This window comes from Mytilus californianus, unplaced genomic scaffold, assembly GCF_021869535.1.
Source record: "Mytilus californianus isolate M0D057914Y unplaced genomic scaffold, xbMytCali1.0.p SCAF_7, whole genome shotgun sequence".
Lineage (NCBI taxonomy): Eukaryota > Metazoa > Mollusca > Bivalvia > Mytilida > Mytilidae > Mytilus > Mytilus californianus.
This window is the reverse complement of record NW_026262723.1, coordinates 93,896,626-93,922,350: the sequence shown is the minus strand read 5'-3', so window position 1 is coordinate 93,922,350 and position 25,725 is coordinate 93,896,626. Positions and strand designations below refer to the sequence as shown.

Genomic DNA, 25,725 nt, shown 5'->3' with positions numbered 1-25,725 from the left:
GATTCATAATTAAAGATGGACTAAACTACATCACTTCAATTACAAAAGAGTGTTTTTCTATTTTGTCACAAACCATTGATCTCTGAAAAATTGCATATGTTTTCTGATATATATATAATATACACCTTTTAAAATGGCAATATTCTTTTCTAATATATGTATGCCATTCGTATTATCATAACTAACCTTTTAGTGTGGATTTGTCATCACTATAATTCTTTCAAAACAATGATGAAAGAAAAGATATCAAAATATTTGATTCTCCATCAGATAACATTCAGAAGCTTTTTCGGGATTTTAGTGTAAAATACTTGGTATCAATCAACTTTTTTTCATTGCTGAAAACTTTTTGTGGTTAAAGTCAATTATAATTTTCCCAACATTTGACTGTTAAATCTTGTTTTTTAAAAAGAATATAAATTGCATCATTTCTAGAAAACAATATGACAAAAAGAAATAATTTCGCGCTTTTTTGATTTACAGATTTCAAATTTATACAAATGAAGACCAATAATAAAAGTCGTCATCGTAGAGAAGCTTCAGATTCCAAGAAATACTTAGAAGTCCTCCTAGCTATAGATCCGTCCGTTGTTAAATTTATTGGAAAGGAAAAAGTAGAAAGCTACGTTTTGACAATTATGAATATAGTAAGTATGAAATATAAAACGATGACTTGTGTAAATCATATTTTAATTGTAGAAATTTATCAAACATTTTTTAAAAAGTATATAATTACTCCAAAATTCAGATAATTAAACTTTTTTTTTAAACAAATATTCAATGCAGAGTTTGACATCTTAAATAAATGGGGAACATGTAATCACCTTTGAGATATATCCCAAAAAAACCAATATCAATACAATGGTATCTTTAAGGGGAACAATTAACGATCGACTGTCATAGTGCTGCTTTAAGCACTTTTGAATGAAAGTAGTTGCTTTGACCAGGTTTTACGGACAATCACCTGAACATTAATACGATAAACGTTGTCTTTCATGTAAAGCGGTTTCAAAAACATGGTTCACTTTGTCTTTCAAGTATCTCGGGTATATAAACATGGTCCACTTTGTCTTTCGGGTATCTCGGGTATATAAACATGATACACTTTGTTTTTTTTTAGGTAAATCGGGTATATAAGCATGATACACTAGAATCCGATATAGAAGTTGTTACCACCAACATTTTTCTTATGGACAATGCTGATGTAAGTATTATCCATATTTTTCTTATGACTGGTGCGACTGTAAGTAAGGCAGATATTTTACTTCTCACTAATGCTTACCTAACACAAGAGAGACAAAGAGATAGAGAGTACAAACCCCACCAAAGAGTCCGTGTGGTGTTCTTAGGTATTGAGGTACTGTGGATTCATTATTATTCGTTGGATACCAATTTTCGTGGTTTTCGTGGAAACAGGTGAACCACGAATTCAAATGTTCAACGAATTACAAATTTACTACCAGATTGCATGCAGAATATTTCAAAACCACGAAATCACATATCCACGAAAAGGCAAGTTTTGCTCAATCCACGAAAATTGGTACCCACGAAAATAAATGAATCCACAGTATTCCTGGAAGAAGTATTTTACTCATGGCTAGTACTAATATATGTTACTTATGACAAGCTCTTATGTAAGTACCATCATATATTTTACTCATGACTGGGGCTTAAGAAAGTGTCATAAATATTCTAGTTATAATAGGTATTATAGTGTTAACAAGCACAACAGCGAGTTTGAAATAACACACAGACTGCGTCGGGTTTGTTTCTGCATTCAATAAATTATTAAAGCAAATTGCACCTAAAATCAAACCAAATATAATACATTTTGTATTTTCATTTACTGCGTTGATTAATAGCGTTGGACATTGTCATTTTTTATTGACCTCCACTTTTAAATTTGCATTAGAGTTCGGTATTTTTGTTATACTTTTATGCTAAATCGTTTACTATTGTGAAACATAAAAAAGCAAGTATTGAATCAATTAGTTTGATAGCACATCAGTTTTTTTCTAATAACTTACGTCATTATAGATATGCTTCATAAACTTGAGATTATTATTTAAGTTTTAAAACGATAATTGTGGTTTACTCAGATGGTTGGTTTTGGTGCAAAGTGCTTCTGTATCAAACGAGCAAAACACCCAATACATGAAAAGAAGCGCGATGGGAGTTCTTGTTAAAATGAATAAAGCGCATTTTTTTGTAATATGCACTTACTGTAAGGTACGGATGCTTGGAGATCAATTCAACACAACAGTTACGTAATTAATTTTTCATTTGGATTCTATCATTTTGATTGGCAGACAATAATCACGTGGTGTTTTAAACACGTAAGACTCAAAATTCATGACTGCACGTGCTTTCAATGACAACGTTTAAACAATGCGTAGGAATATTTAAAGAGAAGCAAACACAAGCTTGAATTAACTCGTTATATTTCCTGGTTGTTAGCAGATAAATGTAATAATAAGGTTTAATTTCTTTTTCAAATTATTATGGCCTGGTTTTCGATGCATTTGTAATTGATTTGCGCCTCTCTACTGTTTTTACTACATGATGAGTCTTATGTAGACTGACCGCGCGTCTGGAGTACACAATTACAAGCCTGATGTCTTTGATGAGTTATTAGAGTACGTAATTTTTTTTTAGAATTATTTTACTTTCACATTTATCAGAAATCAATTGCAGTCTTACAATATCATCTTGGGAGAAGCGCTGATTTTAGAAATGAAGGATAGTCCTCATTGAATAATTCAGTTGATGTAGGGAAAAAAACATATCTCCACCAAAAAAAAAACAATACTACTTGTGAGACGTGATAGATAATATTAATATAAGTATATAACGCCAAGAAGAAAAGTTATGATTTTCAACCAATAGGTCAATGCCTCTGCTGTTGGACGTTTCGTTACCGAGGGTATCACCAGTCCAGGAGCCAACACCCCTGAGCTGGCATGAAATATCATTATACTTTAATTTTTTGGTAAATTGACTGTTCATAAAATTTTACAATCGTTTAAAACACTAAAGTTTTTTCTAGACCCAGACAATGAAACCCTAAGCTAGATTTTACCCATTTTTTTTTTTTGGTTTTCAATGCTCCTCAACTTTGTAATTGATTTGGCCTTCTAACACTTTTTTGATTCGTTCGCCACTATTAGTGTTGTGTCGTACTAAATCATAAGCTGGTATCTTGATTTCTAGATTGACAACATATTTGTTACGTTTGGAGGACGTGTTTTTCAACAAACAATCGACTGTACTCCTCTTTTTGTCGACTTGTTCTTTTATTCATATGAGGCTGACTTCATACACGGGACTTCTTAGGAAGAAAGAAAAGAAGTAGCAGTATCATTTTTCTTCACATTCCGCTATATAGACGATGTTCTCTTACTAAATAATTCAAAATTTGATGACTATGTTGAACGAATCTTTCTCATCGTACTTGAGTTAAGGATACAACAGATACAGTTAAGTCTGCCTCATATCTTGACTTACATCTAGAAATTGACAATGAAGGTCGGTTGAAAACAAAACTTTAACGACACAAGAGATAATTTCAGCTTTCATATTCTGAACTTTCCATTTCTATGTAGGAACATTCAAGCAGCTCCTGCATACGGAGTATATATCTCCCAGTTGATACGATATGTCAGGGCTTGTATTTCCTATCATGATTTCCTTGATAGAGGGTTGCTGCTCACAAGGAAGCTACTAAACCAAGAGTTCCAAGTAGTGAAGTTGAAATTGTCCCTTTCGTAACTTTTACGGACGCCATCACGAGTTGGTTGACCGTTATGGAATATCCGTTTCGCAGATGACAACGGATATGTTCCAATTGTCGTAACTATAATCCCGTCCCCTTTTCCTCGAATGTGACCTACCAAGCTAGACTTATCACCGGGTTTGTTCTAAGATGAGCAGCACGACGGATGCCACGTGTGGAGCAGGATCTGCTTACCCTTCCGGGACACATGAGATTACTCCCAGTTTTTGGTGGGGTTTGTGTTGCTCATTTTTTAGTTTTCTATGTTGTGCTTTGTGTACTATTGTTTGTATGTTTGTCTTTTTTTTTTAGCCATGGCGTTGTCATTTTATTTTCGACTTATGAATTTGAGTATCCCTTTGGTATCTTTCGCCTCTCTTTTAATAGTTTCATAGTGGTATAAAAGCGTTGATCGTGCGCAAACCTTAGTATGAAATTCGGAATTTAAATATACTAGATAGATATAGGAAGATGTGGTATGAGTGCCAGTGAGACAACTCTCCATCCAAGTTACAATACTTTGTGTAAAAATTAATATTGAAATTTTGTTTATATATTGGAAGCGTATCAATACACCCACATATAAATTTTAGTTTTGGGAGACCCTTAAACTATGAATAGCCCATTACATGTATTACAATATACACTTTCAGTAAGGTACGAATGTTACAAGATGCATTCGCCCTACGATGTAGATGTTTTGAAATTCATTGTTCGTTTGTACATAATAATTACATAACATTAATGTTTCATAAGGAATTGATTATTTTGACTAGCAAACGATACTAATGCTATATTTTGAAGTGGCCATTAACCCGGGTCCTATTTTTATTCATTTTATATAAGTTATATTTATTACCAAGTTACTATTTGCATTCATTCAAATTTTAAGAATATTATCACATCAAATTGTAAGAATATTATCACATCAAATTGTAAGAATATTATCACATTCTGTCATTTGTATACATATATTTCACAGGTAAAAGCTGTATATGTGAAGAACGATGCTAGGGTTACTGTGGATAGATTCTGTGCGTACATGGCATCGCATCCCCGGTACGCTGTAGGATCTAAACACGATGTCTCTGTAATGATAACAAGAAATGCCATCGGCCCGGCAGGTAAATATTAACATTATTTTGGAAAAAGATACTTTTTGAGTCCATTAGTTAATTCTGTAAGTAAATAAAGATAGAAATGAGTAAAAATACATACGTGGAATTATACTACAAGACATGTCAACTTATTAAGGAACTGAAAATAACTGTGACATATCTGAATATTTCAGATAAAAAGGGTCTTCTTTCTAAGGATGACTTGACACGCAATAATATTCACAAATATATTACGAACCGTCTCAGTATAAAATTTAATGGAAAACTTTGCATAATCATATGAGCGTATGGTACGATTGCTGTTTCTTTTGTCACGTAGTTCGTCGCAGACTTTCGTATAGAGGTAACTATTACATATTTATTTATGTTTGCTTATAAATATAGTTTTGGAAATAGATTATATTTTAGGACCCAATACAGAGATCTGAAAGGAATGTTTGCTTTTTATTATTTTGACTAATGTTTAAGCGGACAAATTCGCATTTAAATAATATTTAAGTTACCTAACTCATTCAGTTCATCAGCTGTCATTTATATAGATTTAATATGAATCATTTTTCATTCAAATTCTTATCAACGTGTGCTAAAAATTTGGTCAGTCTTATTCCTTCTGGAATAACCTTGTAAAGTTATTTCCAAAGACATATACAGTCATGTCTGCGATGCTGGCTCATTGGAGCGTCATTGTCCAAATATATTCAATATAAATACACGCCAACTTGAATAAACAAAACTAAAAATAAATTCAAACGAGGAAATATAAATTATTTCGTTTGTTTATGAAAATTTTATGTTATTCAGGATCTTCATATTCTCTTACAGTGTTATATATATATACAGGGCACTGACAAAGAATATGAGCCCGAAAAACAATTATATTATAATGCAGTACCCTGCTTTTAACATTTATTAGCATTCTGATATATAGTTTTTGTTCATAGGGTATATGAGCTCATTCACAGCCCATATACCGTGTAAAGGTAACCCGCTCAAATTGCATGATTAGCCGGTATATTTCACTCCAGTATATTATATGGAAATGTTTGGCTAATGTTAATCTCATAGTAACGAAAGGTCGAATTTAGTAATAAGCTAAGAGAGGGACTTGTTCGTAAAATTCCAACAAAGTTCTGTCTGTAATGGCATCCATTCAAGTTCTTTAAGCATATACATATTTTTTCAATATAAACCTATGTGCGGAATGAGGTTGGTGGCAAAACTAAATGTGTGTAGCTAGAATATACCATAGTGACTATAGTTTTTTTATATGTTATAACTTTATATTATAAGACAACAGTTTAATTTCAGTAGAAAACTTAAATTTGTTGAGTCAAATTGAATCGAATTTGCACCAACAGATATCCATACAGATATATAATTAGTGAATTAATTAGTCAGTAGTAACATTTACAGTTATATACTTCAATGTCCTACATGTATGTACGAGTCAGTAGTAAGATTTACAGTTCTATACTTCAATGTCCTACATGTATGTACGAGTCAGTAGTAACATTAACAGTTCTATACTTCAATGTCCTACATGTATGTACGAGTCAGTAGTAACATTTACAGTTCTATACTTCAATGTCCTACATGTATGTACGAGTCAGTAGTAACATTTACAGTTCTATACTTCAATGTCCTACATGTATGTACGAGTCAGTAGTAACATTTACAGTTCTATACTTCAATGTCCTACATGTATGTACGAGTCAGTAGTAACATTTTTACAGTTATATACTTCAATGTCCTACATGTATGTACGAGTCAGTAGTAACATTTTTACAGTTATATACTTTTAATGTCCTACATGTATGTACGAGTCAGTAGTAACATTTACAGTTATATACTTTTAATGTCCTAAATGTATGTACGAGTCAGTAGTAACATTTACAGTTATATACTTCAGTGTCCTACATGTATGTACGAGTCAGTAGTAACATTTACAGTTATATACTTCAATGTCCTACATGTATGTACGAGTCAGTAGTAACATTTACAGTTATATACTTTTAATGTCCTACATGTATGTACGAGTCGGTAGTAACATTTACAGTTATATACTTCAATGTCCTACATGCATGTACGAGTCAGTAGTAACATTTACAGTTATATACTTTTAATGTCCTACATGTATGTACGAGTCAGTAGTAACATTTACAGTTATATACTTCAATGTCCTACATGTATGTACGAGTCAGTAGTAACATTTACAGTTATATACTTCAATGTCCTACATGTATGTACGAGTCAGTAGTAACATTTACAGTTATATACTTCAATGTCCTAAATGTATGTACGAGTCAGTAGTAACATTTACAGTTATATACTTTAATGTCCTACATGTATGTACGAGTCAGTAGTAACATTTACAGTTATATACTTCAATGTCCTACATGTATGTACGAGTCAGTAGTAACATTTACAGTTATATACTTCAATGTCCTACATGTATGTACGAGTCAGTAGTAACATTTACAGTTATATACTTCAATGTCCTACATGTATGTACGAGTCAGTAGTAACATTTACAGTTATATACTTCAATGTCCTACATGTATGTACGAGTCAGTAGTAACATTTACAGTTATATACTTTTAATGTCCTGAATGTATGTACGAGTCAGTAGTAACATTTACAGTTATATACTTCAATGTCCTACATGTATGTACGAGTCAGTAGTAACATTTACAGTTATATACTTCAATGTCCTACATGTATGTACGAGTCAGTAGTAGCATTTACAGTTATATACTTCAATGTCCTACATGTATGTACGAGTCAGTAGTAACATTTACAGTTATATACTTCAATGTCCTACATGTATGTACGAGTCAGTTGTTACATTTACAGTTATATACTTCAATGTCCTACATGTATGTACGAGTCAGTAGTAACATTTACAGTTATATACTTCAATGTCCTACATGTATGTACGAGTCAGTAGTAACATTTACAGTTATATACTTCAGTGTCCTACATGTATGTACGAGTCAGTAGTTACATTTACAGTTATATACTTCAATGTCCTACATGTATGTTTTAGTCAGTAATGTGCTGTCAAATGTGTTCACTCAATACCAAGGATTCAAAGTTTCAAAATATCAAAATAAACGTTTTCCTACAAAGAGTTTTTTTAACTTCCCAGTAAGAATTAATTATTGATAGAAAGAAAAAACAAATGCACAGGTAATCTTAATGAATGAATGTCAGTGTGATTTTGGTATAGCTACAGATCTTTCTCAAATAGGAATTTGTCTTATAAAAACAATTCTATCATTCTTTTGAATAAATTATATCCTAAAATATGATTAATCTTTATTCCTCATTGTCTCAAGGTCTTGTTATATTGCTCGTATCTAGGTCACTATGTCTCATGCAAATTACTGTTGTTGGTTTTAATGTTCAAGATGAATCAGTTTTAGTTAACTTTTACGTTAATGCCTTTTCAAAGCTTATAGAAATCATAGACATATATCACAAAAACACTTAAACCATTTAATATTCAATTAATGACTAACAAATTGTCTAGGAAAGTATGTTAAGTATACTATGGTGAACCATTTGTAGGATATGCACCAATAACAGGGTTGTGTAACCCATCTCGGAGCTGTGCTGTCATCAAAGACGAAGGCTTTACGTCAGCTTTCATAGTTGCTCACGAAATAGCTCACGTGTAAGTAATTATTTGTTACGAGGAAAACAGTTATGTCAATAAAAATATATTTATTATGAAAATATAAGTTACAAAATGAAAATGATCGTATACATCTAAGCAAACATTTATAACAGTACATTTATCGGTTAAGGTTTTAAGAGTTGATGCCAAGTAAATGATATACATTAAAATTTACACCCAAACAGCTTTACAAAGAAACGCCCTAAAAGACATTTGGCAGAGATAAAAAATTTCCATCAAAGATATTCAAATGTGCGTTTCGTCTGCAGTGGTGCTAAAACCAAAAGCAGTGGTAAGAAATATTCAGCGTTAAAACCTTGGTAGGACAAACTATATCCCTGCATTGACAAAGCAAGTGAAATACGCACAGCGTATTGTGCCGGATCTGATAATATTTTTTACTTCGTAAATACATTTCATAATTATTGTTATAAAGGGTTTGCAAATAGGTAATTACATAAAAGCTTACGTAAATCAAAACAAATCAAAACATGCTCTTTCCGAATTAGCCTTATCATCAGGTTTTGTACTTCCAAGACCAACACGACGGTTGCCACATGTGGAGCAGGATATTATTATCCTTTCGGAGCACATGAGATCACCCCTTTTTTTGATTGGGTTCGTGCTGCTCAGTTTTTAGGTTTTCTATGTTGTGTTTTGTCTACAGTTGTTTGTTGTTTTTCGTTTTTTGCCATGGCTTTGCCAGTTTGTTTTCGACTTATGAGTTTGAATATCCCTTTGGCACCTTTCGCCTATCTTCCATAAGTTTTGTATAGACAGGGATACAGTTTTACCTTAGTGCTGTTCACCTTTTCAAAAAAATACAAAATTGGAAAAAAGTCAGTAATTTTAAAATGTACTATTCATTATCCAAACAAAAAAGAAACAAAGAAAATTAATCATTCGAATATTGGTTTTTCATATCTTCCTTTGTTTTATCTTGTAATATATATAGGAACGGACTTTTATTTTATACACACAGAAGAAGAAGTATACTTAACAACAAAATTATTTTCATTTACCTGTGTATAATATGACGCAGGTTTCTACAAAAATGATGATTTTCTTAAAATTGTTTGACATTTCACAGTGATATCATACTTTAACTTTGTTTAAACCTGTTTATTTACTTTTGACTTTAATTATTTATCCCTTGTAATTTTTTATTAACTGTGTATTTGCATTCAGGTGTCACAGGTCAAATTTATTCGTTCATTGTGTGTTAATTTACGTTTTTTGATTGAGTTAAGCCTTCCAATTGATATTTTATAGTGTGTTTTCTATGTTGTGATGTTATACTATTGTTTCAGAAAAGGTAGAAGGTTTGGTACCATTAAAACGTTTAATCCCGCTGCAAATGTTTGCACCTGTCCTAAGTCAGGAATCTGATTACAGTAGTTGTCGTCTGTTTATGTAGTTCATACGTGTTTCTCGTTTCTCGTTTTTATATAGATTAGACCGTTGGTTTTTCCGTTTGAATGGTTTTACACTAGTAATTTTTTGGGGTCCTTTATAGCTTGCTGTTCGGTGTGAGCCAATGCTCCGTGTTGAAGGCCGTACCTTGACCTATAATGGTTTACTTTTATAAATTGTAACTTGGATGGAGAGTTGTCTCATTGGCACTCATACCACATCTTCCTATATCTATTTACAAAAGAAAACTTGAGAGCACTTATGCTTATTAGCCAACACTTACTATGATGAGTTTATTAACTTACGCAAGCTGAATTCCACTTTTTACTTTTATTAAAGGGTAACATATAGATTCTACCACTGCATAGAGTGTGATCAAATCACCTTATTTTAATATGTTGGTAAACCGATTGGGTAATCCAGCGAGTTTTTCCATTAAAACCTATAGAAATGATTCAGGCACACTTGTGTTTAGATTTCCACAAAAAAGTTTAGTTATTTGATTTATTTCTTAATCGAAAGAAAAGCTTACCTCGGCTCTTCAAAAAAGGTGAGTTGAAGTAAATAGTAAAAGAATAAATTATAGTATAGCCTTAACATATTACTTTCATTTTGGCCTTTTTTTTTTGTTTTTGAAACAGTGATATTAAACTCATTTATTAGTATAGGTGTTTATCATGATGGTCACGGGAACGATTGTAACGGACGAGAATTCCAATACAGTATGATGGCATCTATGGTACAGTCAACGCTGCATCACTACTGGTGGTCACGGTGTAGTAATGAAAGAATTAAACAAGCTTTGCCGTATGTATTTTATCTTTAATTCAAAAGATTATTGCACATGCGATAATGCTGCAGCTGTTTATTTACAGCATATCGAACTTAAGTTCCTTCTGACACCTTGAATAATTACATTGAAGGTCATATACTAGTACTCCATGTGTTCTACTTCAATACAACTGCTGCGGAAATTTTCGTTTGTTATTTGAAATTTAAACCCCCAAAATGCACTAAATAATTCAACCAAATAGAAACTAATAAAGTGTCAATTGTTAATACTCATTTTTCAGTTATACCGAAACCAGCTTTAAATCCTTAATGAGATGTAACAACGGAGAAGAAAATGTATCTTTATCAAGAAATGTACGACGTTCAATTACTATGAGTAGAAATAACTAAAAATAACGTTATTCCCGGCCTTGAATTTCCGATCAGAATTTTTATGATAGAGGATTGCATTTTACAAGGAAAGTACTTAACCAGGGATTTGGCAATGGTAAAGAAACTTCGTCGACAATCTGTATTGACGCCATCAAACTTAGTCGTTTCGAAATGTTTGTCCCATTAAAAAATGCATAGAAAATTTCCATCTGACGAAGTGCATGAATAAATACATAATTTAAAGCTTAAAATTTTCTATTTTGCAGATATTTGACTTGCATGAACAACAATCCATTCAAGGACCCATTGAAAGGTGTAAGTGACCCTCTTGGAAAGGCATTTAATTTAGATGACCAATGCAGATATGAGTTTGGTAAAAATCATATGGCATGTAGATCGGTAAGCTTCAATACATGTTTTCACTCTATATATCAAGACTGAATTCTAATGACAAAACGAATCCGGTGACCCCTAAGATTTTTAGTAAAAACACTAAATATATAATTTTTATATAGAAATGAAGTTTAACGAGATCTAAATGCATACACTAGTTAATAAAAGTCCAAAATACCGACTAAGTACTATACTTTGCCTTAAGCAAAGTCTAAAAAAAAAGGTAAAATGCTGCTTAAATATCCTTCTTTTTCCTTCTTGACAATCAAATATGTTTGCTGTTAAAACCCATCAACAATACCAGGCTTATAATTTGGCACACTAAACGCGCGTTTCTTCGGAAAATGCCTGTTCCAAGTCAGGAATATGACAGTTGTTTTCCATTCGTTCCGATGGTTGATAAAGTCCAACGTTCGATTTTGTCAGTTTTTTTTACACATCCCCTTTTTGATTTTACTCTGGAGAACGGTATTTTTGTTATACTTGTTTTCGTCTACATAAGACTCTACAGTGGCACTCGAGTACGGAGTATTTCTTCTTGAAAGTTAGTTCATTAGTATTAATAAAAATATGATTCTTTTTATGCTGGTATGTATTCGAAAAAAAGATTAAATGAGTGTACATATATTTAGAAGATTTTTTTTAATTTCCAGTACTATGGTGACCTTTGTGATACATTGTGGTGCGCTGAAAGGTCTAACCAGAGACTGTGTAAAACAAAAAGAGGAAGGCCTTTAAACGGTACACCTTGCTCATCAGGAAAGGTATTTTACTCATATATGTTAAAAAAGACTTTACATTACTTTTTTGTTGCGTTAATAGCATAATCCTTTTGTCATTATAATCCCGCTTACTGAAGAGAGAATCTATTTTGTCATTTTTTATTTTTTTTTTTTTCACTTTTCATCAATGACTCTTCAATTAAAATAACTCAATAATTCACGTACAAGACATCTTCAATTCACTTTAGATTTGTACATATTTATCTGTTTTGGTAGAAATTTACCATAATATTACTAGATCCAAATTTAATGGAATATGTGGTCTTCTCAACTCAACTCTCTTTTAATGGATTCGATGTCAATTTTAGAGAATTTTTTTATAAAATTGGAATGTACAACACATACGTTACCCTTTGCTTTGGAGTTTCCAAAGAATGAAATTCTTTCCTTCCTGTTTTGTTTATTTCAGTATATTGAATATCTAATATACCGATATAACTTTTATTTTTTATAATTTTAATAAGAGTAATAAAGACCCGTCTTGCATAACTTTGAATTTGTGTATAAGGAAAGATCACCCAAAATTAAATCAGGATAAAATTGATGATATGTTGCCGATGATTAAATCATGTATGATTAGTTATATAATAGTTCAGCAACGATACTTTCCGTGAAGTTATTCTTCATTATTTTCCATCCTAGTACTGGTGCATGGATGGAAAATGTTCATACCATGGTCACAATAAACCAAGAGATGGAAAATGGGGAGAGTGGGAATCCTGGTCAAGTTGTTCAACTAACTGTGAAGTCGGTATTAAAGAGAGAAGTCGGAAATGTAACAATCCTAGGTATATATATTCATCCATATGCATGTATATGTTATTTTTAACTAATAAAGGGAATTTACTTTGCATGGTAATATAACACCATTACAAAAAGATAAACACTTGTTGGTAAGTGGCACAGAAAGAACGACTGAAATCATGATGTTTATCGCCTACTGCTTTCTTTTTTTTAATAGAATAAGAAGAGCAGGAGGATTGTAGTAAAGGCTATTTCTGCATCTTCGCTGTGAGTGGTGCTCGGAGATGAAGACACTCTATAGCATTAAGTGTGTCTACCAGTAGTTTGTTCTCCTTTCTTTGTCTAAAGCTGATTTGTTTATGTGAAGCAATATAATGAGAAGTAACATATCTGGCTTGATTTTCGTTCAACTGATTTACTGGTTTTTATAGAAAAAAAGCATTTCAAAATGCCTACAAATTCATACTTTTTAGTTGTCCGAACATTTCCTTACATAAATATGAACCTTATGTTGTATGTCGGTCTAAACTTTCATTCGAGAGAATAACTTTGTACACAGCTTCTTTTAGACATGTAATTTTTAGTACTTTAACGATACAATGCTGAAAATGTACTAAAATAATAACGAACTGATAGTAGTACTTTCAAATCGTTTTGCTTTTTAGTACCATAATGCTACACTACTAAAGTTGTACTACAAATTAAACGTACACGTTTTGGACCTCCGTATGGTAGTACTATGAGGATAAGATAAATACATAGTAAATCATGCTAATTGTAATTTGGTAGGAAACTTTACTATAAGTGTAACAACTTTAAAGTACTGGTCTGGCTTTGTACCTTAAATGTACTACACATTAACAAAAACCTGTTACTTACAACTTGAAGTACAAGTCCAGTACTATGGAACTATGATTATGAAATAGTACAATTACTATAAAAGTACTATATCATTTAGGTACATTTTCAGTTCTTCGAAGTAATAGAACTAAAAAAGTACATATGCAAAGGTAGATGTGTATAACTTGAGTGAACAAGATACCTGATTAAAATCAAATCAGCTTTAATACAACAATTATTTTGTAATAACTTTTTTTACGAACAATTGTAAATTACTATTCAAATTACAACACAAATTAAACAAACACGTTGGAATTTTATGAAGTTGGATACATTTCCTTGTTCATTAAACAAAATACTGGCATTAACATGTTTGATATTGATAAATGAATATCATAATATCATCTTGAAACTAGGATATCATAAACTTGTCGAAATTTTCACATTTACTTTTTTTTGGCGAAATTTGATGTGAGCAAAAATGAGTCGATAGTAATTAACTAATGTTCTAAACATGTAAATCCATTTAGAATGAACATATCTAGAGAGAACAGTATAACAGAGTTATTTTTTTTTTACATTTGTATTGTTGAATACTATGTTAATCTCTAGATGTCTTTTGGTTTCTTATGTCGTAAGGTTGATGTGTCATGCATGGACTTATAGCTACATTTTTATTTATATTTATCATATACTTTGCATTAATATGATAGTTTTTGCATATGTGTAACGAGCGGAAGTAAAGCAGCCATACATTCACACCATGGCTGATAAGCAGGGGCCTCTCGTGTAAATAACCCGTTACAGTGCCTCTCGTGCAAATTTCTTCCGGTATTTCTAGTGTCGTCAGTTTACAAATGATATCTGACACAAAAAGACATGACAGAGGGTGATTGGTTAATTAATGTTACAACTGTATTATTTGAGCAGTCAAGTTGCATTGACCATTTATTCATATGTCACAGTCACTCACCATATATCGCCTTGTTTATGACGTTAGCAATGCGTTTCTGTGAAGTTTTAATTTTATGACGTCAAAACAGAGTACCGGTTCGTGGAATTTTTTCGTCGTCCGCATCAAATTAAAAAAGGATGGTTTTTACTCCAAATATTTCATCTAGAATAGTTGTAAGAGTTAGTTGCAGTATAGAAAGAATAACCATACATTGTCTCAAAATATAAATTTTATTTGTACTCGACATCATGTAAAAACAATTTGTTGGAAGTATATGATAAAAAGATTAATACATGTCCTTTTCCATATCGGCCCGGGTATCATCCCTCGACGCATATAAGCCCTCGACTTATGTCTCGGGCTGATATGGAGGTCTCGGGATGATAACCGGGCCGATATGGAAAAGGCAGTGTATTAATCTGTATATAAAGAAATTGAATGTTAATCTATAAATATTCAAATTTGTTAGATTCTGTATTGTTCATTTTAGACCAGCATATGGCGGTAAACCTTGCGAGGGTGACGATAAAGAAGTGTATACATGTACAACTGGTGTAAGTACTAATGTTGCATAGGCTATTACATTTTTACATTTTTTATTGTTTGTTAGTAAATAGCTTGAAAAAGTACAATTTGTAAATTGTTTTTTTGAATTGTTGATTTGGCAATTCTTAATATCAAATGACTTCTGCCTTCTAATCTATATATTGGCATTAATTCGATACTATTCATGTTGTTTTTAAAGTGTCATCTCACTGGACAAAACACATTCATTTATTTGTTCCTTATTGCAGAAAGTCGAAAAAAGTCAATTGAAACAAAGTGAGATCCAAAAACCGTAATCACGTAACTTCGATGTATATCCGTTATAACTTGATACAATCGTTTTTTTTTTAATTATTTAGAAAGAATGTAAAGAGTACACAGATCTACGAGCTTTGCAGTGCTCTGCTTTGAATGGAATACCAATACGAGGACGTGCTCATACATGGCTGGCTTATCAAAAAGAGGAAGGTAAAATATTATTCCTCAGGGGGAAATAAAAAAAGAAGGAATCTTGAGCACTCACCACTAACATACAGTCTATATTGTACATATAACTAGATATTAGCATACACTTCGACTATCTCTCTATGAACAAAAATAATTTTGAAGAAACCTCTAAACTGATGAGTCATAAAACTTAGAAAGGGGTTGCATTACATATTAAACGATACTTCAAATAAACTTCAATGAGTCATACGTTTGAATATCCCTTTGGTATCTTTTGCCTCTCTCTCAAACAGTATGAAAATAAATACTCTTGGAAAAAACTGATAAAAAAAAATCAGAAATGAGTCAGAGTAACCAAAGTGTAAGGCTAGAATCAACAAAGGGTATTTAGAAATGTAGATATTGCAGAAATCCAGCTAAAAATTGCACTTCTTCACGAAACACAACGTATAAATAAGTCACAAATCTATGCTGTGTCAAAATTTTAAGCATTCTTATTTTGTGTAATTGATTATAAATAAACATACCATGAAATACCAAAGTTCTTTCCTTATTTCTAGAAAAAGATCAGTGTAAATTTATATGTCAGTCAAATGATACAGGACAAACGAAGAGTTTTGATGATATGGAGCTTGAGGATGGCACACCTTGTACCTATGAAAATCCAAACAACATATGTGTAAAAGGCGAATGCTGGGTATATAGACAATGAAAGCATGATATATTCATTATTTCAAACAAATTAATATTGCTTATTTTGTTACATGCTCCATGAAACCTCTATCCATGTATTTATCTATTTTACCACCAATCAAAACTGTACTTCAAAATAACTGTGAACCAACCTGTACTAGGGTGGTATGAATCAGACATGATTACAAAAAAAAATCGGTTAGAGTACGTGACGTATAAGGTTTTGTTAATTATTTGCAGTCTTACAATATTGGTGATTTGGAGTTTCCTATGTTCCAAAAATTCTTCTTTCTTTTAAATAATGGATCATGTACTCACAGAGTTTTGTAGACATATGTTGAGGAGACGAAATCTTTAAAATTGTTTGATGTTCAAAAATCATCCGATTTAGGTTTAGAAAGTTATGTTCGTCGGACAAAGCGGCATTACTCATACTTAACTGGTTATGGTTTTTATACAACGAGATGTCTTCTCTTTGTTACTGGTTAAATTAAAGAAATATATGAAAAAGTGATACTCAAAATCAGCCAAAACATATTTTGACATTTTTGATGCAGATCTCTTTTTATTAAAAAAAAATTGCTATTCCATTTTGAACTTTTGAGAATATTGTTTAAATGCCTAAAGCAATTAAGTTTGTATGTAATGGACATGAATATGTTGTTTCTTACTTTAAGATGTCGTGGGCTTTATTGATTATGGACGAAATCATGCGCATTTCTCTAATATTCCCTCTTTTGAAGAGACAGATAACAAAGGGATATTTAAACACATAAGTCGAAGACAAACTGGCAATGTCAAGGCAAAAAGGAAAGGAAAACGATGAAAAGACAAACAGTCCACAAAACACAACATAGAAAACACTGAGCAACGCGAACCCCACTAAAAAGCAGGGTGATATCAGTTGCTGTGGAAGGGAAGCAGATTCTGCTCCACATGTGGATCCCGTCGTGTTGCTCATGTAACTCTTATATGGTTATAAGTCTTATTCGGGGATGTCAGATTCGGAAAAAGAGGAAGGGGTTGTGGTTTATATCCATATCCATTGTCATCTGTAAAACAGATATTCCATAACGGCCATCTAACACGTAATGGCGTCCGTGTATTTTCGAAATGAGGACTTCAACTTTACCACTCGGAACACTTGCTTTAATAGTTAGCAGAAATCCTCTATCAAAGAAATCATACCAAAAAAACGATCTAGAATATCGTATAAACTGGGAGACATATACTCTGGATGTTGGCGCTGCTGGAATGCTGCTATTTCTAGAAGTAAGTCAAGATATGAAGCAGACTTCATTGTTTCAGTGATATCCTTTATTTCAAGTTTGATAGGATGGATGCCACATAGATGAATTGCATTCAACATAGTCAACGATCCTTAAATTATCCAGTGAGAGGACTTCATCTATATAATATGACGTAACAGGAAAATTCTAGCTTTTTTTTACAAGAAGCTCATGTATGAAGTCTTCTTCATATGAAAAAAGGAACAAATCGACAAAAAGAAGAGCACAATTCGTTTCCATAGTAATGCCGATAGTTTGTTGAAAAATCCGTCCTCCAAACGTAACAAATATGCTATCCATCAAAATTTCAAGCTTCTTAACAATATCAGTTGCTGAGATTGTTTTGTTTGAATCAGAGTGTGGTATTTTTCACAAAGTATGATCTATCCCTAAGATGGTTATTGTTTTTTTAAACTGAAACAAATTCTTTCGATCGGTCTTTAAGTTACGAAATTCGGATTACTTGTGTATAGGGTAAAAAAGTCAAATTAAATGATATATGCCATTGCAAAAAAAAAAAGAGACTATGTACCCAAACAGATCTTTCAAATTTCTTGAGTATCCTTATCTGATTCACACAGCCTCTAGAGTAAGTAGTTTCAAAATAACTCTGAAGCCCGACTTTCATTGCTAAAAAAAAATGTTTTTGTTATTATTTTGAAAACAGATTTCGTGAAGCACTTGGCAGACCCAGCAATATGACGTTGTTGGTAAGGACGCTTATATTGCTTAGGTATTCAATAAAGGAATTAATTTGTCTTATAGCCATTTTGAGCACACATTTTCACAATGAATATTGAATTTTTTCAAATTTATTTTGAATGGAAATTTGAAAATACGCTATTTTGTTGTAGAAAGTGGGATGTGATGGACTGATGAATTCAACAGAAGAATTTGATGATTGTGGTGTGTGTGGCGGTAATGGTTCCGACTGTAAACTTGTTAAAGGCACATACGAACGAAAGTTTTCATACGAACGGTGTAAGTTAAAATTTAAAAGAAATCCATACTAACTAATAAGTACGCACATGCTTTGTGTGTTTATAATACATATTGAAATCGTCATCTTGTATTAATTTTACATGAATGTAGTACACAAATATGTGATATCCAGCCGGTAAATAACAGATAAACATGGCAGTGAATATAGTCGAAATTACGTCATCTGTAATATTATTGTATTAACACTAAGGTATCAACAACAATGCGTTTTTCGTCATATTTAGGTTTTAAATCCAGGCTCATCAAAAACAGTAATTTTGAAAGTGAAATATGAATGGTTTATATAAAACTGGATAAGAAAGTTGTCCCCCTGGTATTTTCTAGTTCTCTATTTTTAACACAGTGACAGTAAGTGGTCGGGACGTAAAGAATTATCCAAACACCATTCTATTCCGGTGTCATTCTGTCCTTCTTGAACACACAGTTGTTTAAACTCGTGGTAGTGGCATTTGGGTCGTTCTGACGCATTTAGTAGAATTTTTTCTTATGAATATTTATATAAGTTCAAAGACAGTAAATAAAGTCATCATAGATACCAGGATTAAAATTTTGTATGCCAGTCGTGCGCTTCGTCTACAAAAGTCTCATCAGTGACGCAAGAATCTAAATATAAACAGTTAATTCCAGTTATGACTATATCAATAAACATTCATGTCAACACAGAAGTGCTGGCTACTTGGCTGGTGATACCCTCGGAGAAGAAACCTCCACCAGCAGTGGCATCGACCGTGTGGTTGTAAATAAACTCGTCATAGATACCAGGATTAACATTTTGTAAACCAGACGTGCGTTTCGTCTACAAAAGACTCGTGAGTGTGTCAAGTTTTTTGTTGTTGGTAAGATGGAGTTTTTATGCATCTTGCAACTGATTTTCATATAGTATGTTCAATGATTTTTCTGTTCGCAATTGTTGTTTATTTTTCCGTTTGATATCCAATATTTGGTTACGTTAAAATAAGTTATAAGGGAAAGTGCTTTCAGCTTAGTAACTACGTAAACAAAATTTTGTATTTTAAATCTTGTTTTTAGGGCCACCAAGGTATGAAAGAATATTGGTATTACCAGCAAACTCAAGAAAAATAGTTATTACTGAAGGAAAATCAGCGTCACATTTTTTCGGTAAGTTACATGTTTTTGAAATTTTTTAATGAGTTTTGTCGTATATTAAATGAGTTATATCATATTCAACATGCTCAAACAGTTTGTTTGTTACTTATGCAGTTATGAAGAAGCTATTGTACTATTTCGTGGAATTTACGAAAATTTGGATTCATGTTAACACCTTAATATCCATTACTAGTATACAAAAGAATGTACAGATAATTCTTTATATTAAGCTAAATATTAATGATAGAAATAACAGAGGAACAATCAGAATTGCTGTTTGGGAAAATATTACATCTATTCAGAATTTTTTTTTGGAAGTACATGTTATTTTTTTTTTCAGCGGTAAGGGACCCTGCATATGGAATATATTATTTAAATGGAAACAGACGACTTGCGACTCGTTCAAAGAAAATTGCAATGAATGGAGCATGGTTTGAGTATGACAACAAATGGAACCGTGAATCCTTAAAATCACTGGGCCCTTTAAGAAGACCGTTAGAACTAATGGTATTTTAATTGTTTTCAAACAACTTTAAGAATACAAAATAATGACGACTGTATAATATATGACCTTTGTTGCTCCTTGTTTTATTGTTCATTGCTCATTTTATACTGCTCTGTGCTCAAAATATCAGTGTTGAACTATGCTATTCCTTATTTAGCAACTTTGATTCAAATTCCCGAGGCAAATTTGACATAATAAGTTCTTCTATTAAGTCCTTATTGGTTTAAATGTCTATTGGTGTGCTTTACTAATAATTTACTTTCTCAATTTGATATTTTTCTTATGAGGTAAGATCAAAGTCAGCAAATTCAATACTTGTACTTTAGTTTGTGGAATTGTAATACTGATTCGATCGTAAGGTTTGAATTGAATTGTAAGATATGAGAAGTGCATTTTTCAAACATATTTTTGATGACTAAGTTCGTAAACATTTATTAATTAAAAATTTCTTCTTTGCCCGGTGAATACTGTATTCGACAATCCATCCAATTCTCAAGCACACTTTTATCTATGGTACATATGTAGTTCAACAATATATAAAAAGTTGTTCCCCAAAACTGTTTGAACTACTAAAAGGCAATCAACAATGAAAACAGTGAGACCCTCAATCATAAATACAACAATACTAGAACTTTAAGAGTAAGAATCTGAAACGAATCCACCATAAAGTCTTATGACATGCGTGTTCATACAGCTTGTAAAAAAGAAGGTTGTGTATTGCTGTGTGTTTGTTTATTCTACATTGGCTAGAGGTATAGGGGGAGGGGGGAGATCTCACAAAACATGTTAATCCCGCCGCATTTTTGCGCCTGTCCAAAGTCAGGAGCCTCTGGATTTTTTAGTTCTTGTATTTTTTTTTTTTTTTTTTTCATTTATATGTTTCGGAGTTTAGTGTGACGTCCATTTTCAGTGAACTAGTACATATTTTTGTTTAGGGGCCAGCTGAAGTCAGCCTCCGGGTGCGGGATTTTCTCGATGTGTTGAAGACCCATTGGTGGCCTTGGGCTGTTTTCTGCTCTTTGGTCGGGTCGTTGTCTCTTTGACACATTCCCCATTTCTATTCTAAATTTTATTAAGTTTCATTTCGATATTTATTCTATATTTTAGATGATGCCACAGAACAAGTATCAAGCAGCAAGTGTAAACTATGAGTATGTTGTTAAAAAAAACGATTTTACCTTTGAAAAGAGTAAATATAAATGGGTGTATGATCTTTGGACAGAGTGTTCTGTAACGTGTGGGGATGGTAAGTCCAATAACCAGTAAAAACTAGTTAAGGATACATTATCTATATACCAAGGTAGAAATTACAAAAGTATTACGAAACCAAAAAGACATAAATATAAACATCTGTATTCCGCTCAAGTTGTTTAAGGATACTTGGAATTAGAAAACGGGATATATGGTAGTGACTCTGAACACAACACGAAATAAATAACAAGGAAATTCTCAAATTTTAAGAGGAAAAAACAGCAAATTAACAACACTATTGATAAAATGACCAAAAAGGAAAAACGACGAAAAATCGAAAAGACCAATAACTCATTTATTGGACGACGAGTCTCGCATTCGGTAAGATCACAAAAGAGGAAAAGATAGCGGGATTCTTTTTACGAGGGGAACATGTATGTGGCACAGATATTTCGTAACGGTCAACACAATCACAATGGCATCTGCACAATTTTTGAAGAGATGACTTCGACTTTACCATTTTGAACCCTTAATGCAAAAGCTTCTTTGTAAGCAGTTACCCTCAATCCAGAAAATCATAGTGGGAAGCGCAAACCCGGGAATATCGTTTCAGCTTGGGAATATATATCCTCCGTATGCAGTCACTGTTAGAATGTTGCTATACAGAAAAAGAAATTTCATAATGTGGACATTTTTTCAAGTTCGCTGGGATAGATGCAGTCAACATGGCCACCAAACTTTGAATTATTCAATAAACGATTGATTGAATTTTGTGTGCTTTACGTTCAATGGCAAGTATTTCATGCATATTCAGGACTCTAAATGAAAAGACAACATCTCTTAAGTGGGACATTAAGTTAAAGGTTAATATAAAAATAAGGAGATGTGGCATGATTGCAATGAGACAACTACCCACCAAAGTTCAAATGATGTGGATGTAATGCCAGCTTTGTTTTCTTTTTCTTGAGTGGCTCCCGTATGAAGTCTGCCTCTTACGAATAGAGAAAAAAGCTGGCAAGCAGAGGGATAGAACTGATTCCAATAGGAATGTCGATTGTCTGTTGAAAAAAAGACGTCCCTTAAACGTATCAAATGTGTTGTTAGTTTAAAAATCCAGTATCTTGATTATTTGACTTTAAGATGAAGAACAGCAATAAAAGCGCTGTTCCTTTTCTGTTTGTGTTTTTTGCAGTGCATGTACTGATTTGATTTTGTGATGGATACACCTGACCCATATCCTTTGTTTTTCTATTAGTTAATCATGATTTTTTTGTTTGAATCAGGTTTTTTTTTAAGTATGATTTTCCCTTTCCTAAAACAAAATATGTTTGACCAATCAAAGTTTGACTAATTAGTTCAGTCTGTCCTTAAGTTTAGAATGAGAAATGCTTTGGTCAAAAGTTTTTATACTATTGCACGAGGAGATAAACTTAGGTTGTATGCACTCTAAGTGATCTTTTGAATTCACACCGTTTTGATTGCTGATAAAATACATAAATGTTTCTAATTTAGAAAGTTTTCCTGGAGCATTTGTCAGACCCAGTAATATATAATAGTTTGTAAGAAAACTTATGTAATTTAGGTATCCAGTAGAGTGGAGCAGGATACAGTTCTGCATTATTGGTGGTAATTCCAAAGGAACATAAAATCGACATATGATTGTTCAAGAAATTTCGTTTAAGTATATGGTTTTGAGTGTACAAGTGAACTATCAACAATTAATTCCTCTTTTAGGCAGTTAATGGGATTTACAACGAAAAATGATGTTGTATGCGGCTTTGTCTGCTGGGACATCAACAACTTTTGTCATAGAAGCCGGATGAGTGCTGAGCCTTTTACCATTTGAAATGAGTATCTACGTCTTCTTTTTCACGTTTTGTCAATTTTCTTGCACACTCCTCGACATAATCTATAAATATTTTAAAGTTGTGTTTTCATTTAATGGATTTCGACCCCATTGGCTTCACATCCCAGCAGCGCCTTCATTTGGATTATAAATCTCCCAGTTGATACGACATTCCAGGGATTGTATTTCCTATTATGATTTCCTTGATAGAGGGTTGCTGCTCATAAGGAAGCGATTAAACCAAGAGTTCCAAGTTGTGAAGTTGAAATCATCCCATCGTAAATTTTACGGACGCCATCACGAGTTGGTCGAACGTTGTGGAATATCTGTTTCACAGATGACGACGAATATATTCCAATTGTCGTAACCACAATGCGGTCCTCTTTTCCCCGAATGTGACTACCAAGGTTTGTACTTACATGAGCCACACGAAGGGTGCCACGTGTAGCGTAGGATCTGCCAGGGCGTTGTCAGTTTATTTTCGACTTGTTAGTTTGAATGTCCCTTTGGTATCTTTCGCCTCTCTTTTTCGTGAGAAGAGTTGTCAGTGAAAACGCCTGATGAATAACATTTATGTACTGTTGATCTAAAGTATTTCAATATTTATGACAATTTTGACCATGATTATACGATTAAACCGAAAATCTTCAATGTTAAACAGAATCATTGTGCCACATGATTAATGAATATATATAACATTAGGCACATACATGTATATAATAATGTATTTTTAATGTTTTTACGTTTCTGGTATGTTTCAAGTTAAAATACTCAATAAACCAACATGTAATCTTACAGTTTTAATATAAATCAACTATTTTAGGAACACAACATATCATGAATAAGTGCATAGACAAGGACACGAAAGAATCTGTCATTGACGACCGTTGCATATATGTAGGCAGCAAAACTGATGAACCAGTCAAATGTGAAAGAAAAGCTTGCAATGCAGAAACGTGAGTTAAATCATGAGTTAGGGGATAGATACATGATATTTGCTTACTCTTTAATTTAGTTTCCCTGGATATATCTGTATTTGATCTTTATACAAAAAATTACTTTGCACAAATTGTTCTGTTTGTAAAAGGTCTTTGTTATGAAAATAAAATTAAAAATTAAAATATAACAAAGTATGTTTGATTAAATGTGTGGCCTTCAGTCGTTAGATACCAGTTAAATAGAATAGTCTAGACGAAGATAGAAAAGAAAAAAACGTCCACATGATTGAAAAGTTTTATTGTAATAATATCAAAATGCCAAAAGAGAATTGAATAATCAGCCGCACATGAGTAAAGGTAAATAATTCTTTCAGGATGATCACATTTTTCTTTATCTATATTAGCTTACAAATACTGCGAGTAGGTGTTTGTAACCGTGTTATACAATTCTGATGAAAACAATGATAACCCCAGCTTATTGAATTTGATGTTGTAAAAGGAGATGGGAAATATGTTAATAGGAAAACAATCCAAAACAAATGCCCAGAACGACTTAAGGTCAAATTTCTGTCTTTCATAAAATAACGGATCCAATTTTACGGCATTAAGAAATAAGTGTCTGTATTTCAAGCTTCCAGAGTCTCGAATCAAAATAATTGTGAGTAAAGTTATGGGAGATAATCAAACATATGTAACCACCACCATTTTCTTTAAAAGGAAACCAAAATGAAGACAACAATATGAAAGTTTCTGACTTGATATAAACACATAAATAAAGGCAACAGTAGTATACCGCTGTTCAATAGTCATAAATCGATTTAGCGAAAAAAAAAATACATAAACGTGGTTCAGCTTTAATCTCCAGCAGTATTTTACACATTTTCTGAGAGGCAATTTTGATTGTAGGTTCATTTTAAGAAATAATCCTTAAGAAACGAAGGGAAAAATTAAAACAGTTTTTTTTTAAAATAACAAATCCAGATCGGATGTGATATCATGTGATCATGATTGGTTCCAATGAGACATTCGTTGTATCGCCCTAAGGTAAAAGCCCGTAATGATTGCAATGGTAACAGGATAAAACTAAACCAAATATGTCTAAGATCATTTGACAGATAGTAAGTTGATAATTGAATTGACGATATCAATTTAGGCTAAATTGACATTGAATGACCAGTAAATGTGCCAATTATTGCGTTCTGTCAAGAAAAAACCCTTGGCTCTCCAAAAGAGAATCAAATGTGATATATTTATGCAAGTGAATTAGGTATATTGCTACTCAAAAAAGTAAAATTTACAAG

General features: G+C 32.4%; 1 protein-coding gene across 1 annotated transcript in view; it reads left to right on the top strand.

The window, feature by feature from the left end:
• The window catches only part of LOC127708646 (A disintegrin and metalloproteinase with thrombospondin motifs 3-like), a 44,636-nt gene that overhangs the window by 10,938 nt on the left and 7,973 nt on the right, over window positions 1-25,725 (top strand). The window contains exons 5-20 of the mRNA XM_052213690.1: window positions 484-647; window positions 1,121-1,204; window positions 4,755-4,896; window positions 8,461-8,566; window positions 10,646-10,789; window positions 11,413-11,545; window positions 12,193-12,303; window positions 12,964-13,109; window positions 15,351-15,414; window positions 15,766-15,874; window positions 16,414-16,550; window positions 18,690-18,816; window positions 19,867-19,956; window positions 20,285-20,451; window positions 21,557-21,695; window positions 24,310-24,442. Of these exons, the coding sequence (XP_052069650.1) occupies window positions 484-647; window positions 1,121-1,204; window positions 4,755-4,896; window positions 8,461-8,566; window positions 10,646-10,789; window positions 11,413-11,545; window positions 12,193-12,303; window positions 12,964-13,109; window positions 15,351-15,414; window positions 15,766-15,874; window positions 16,414-16,550; window positions 18,690-18,816; window positions 19,867-19,956; window positions 20,285-20,451; window positions 21,557-21,695; window positions 24,310-24,442 (1,996 nt within the window). The remainder of the gene's footprint in view (window positions 1-483; window positions 648-1,120; window positions 1,205-4,754; window positions 4,897-8,460; window positions 8,567-10,645; window positions 10,790-11,412; window positions 11,546-12,192; window positions 12,304-12,963; window positions 13,110-15,350; window positions 15,415-15,765; window positions 15,875-16,413; window positions 16,551-18,689; window positions 18,817-19,866; window positions 19,957-20,284; window positions 20,452-21,556; window positions 21,696-24,309; window positions 24,443-25,725) is intronic.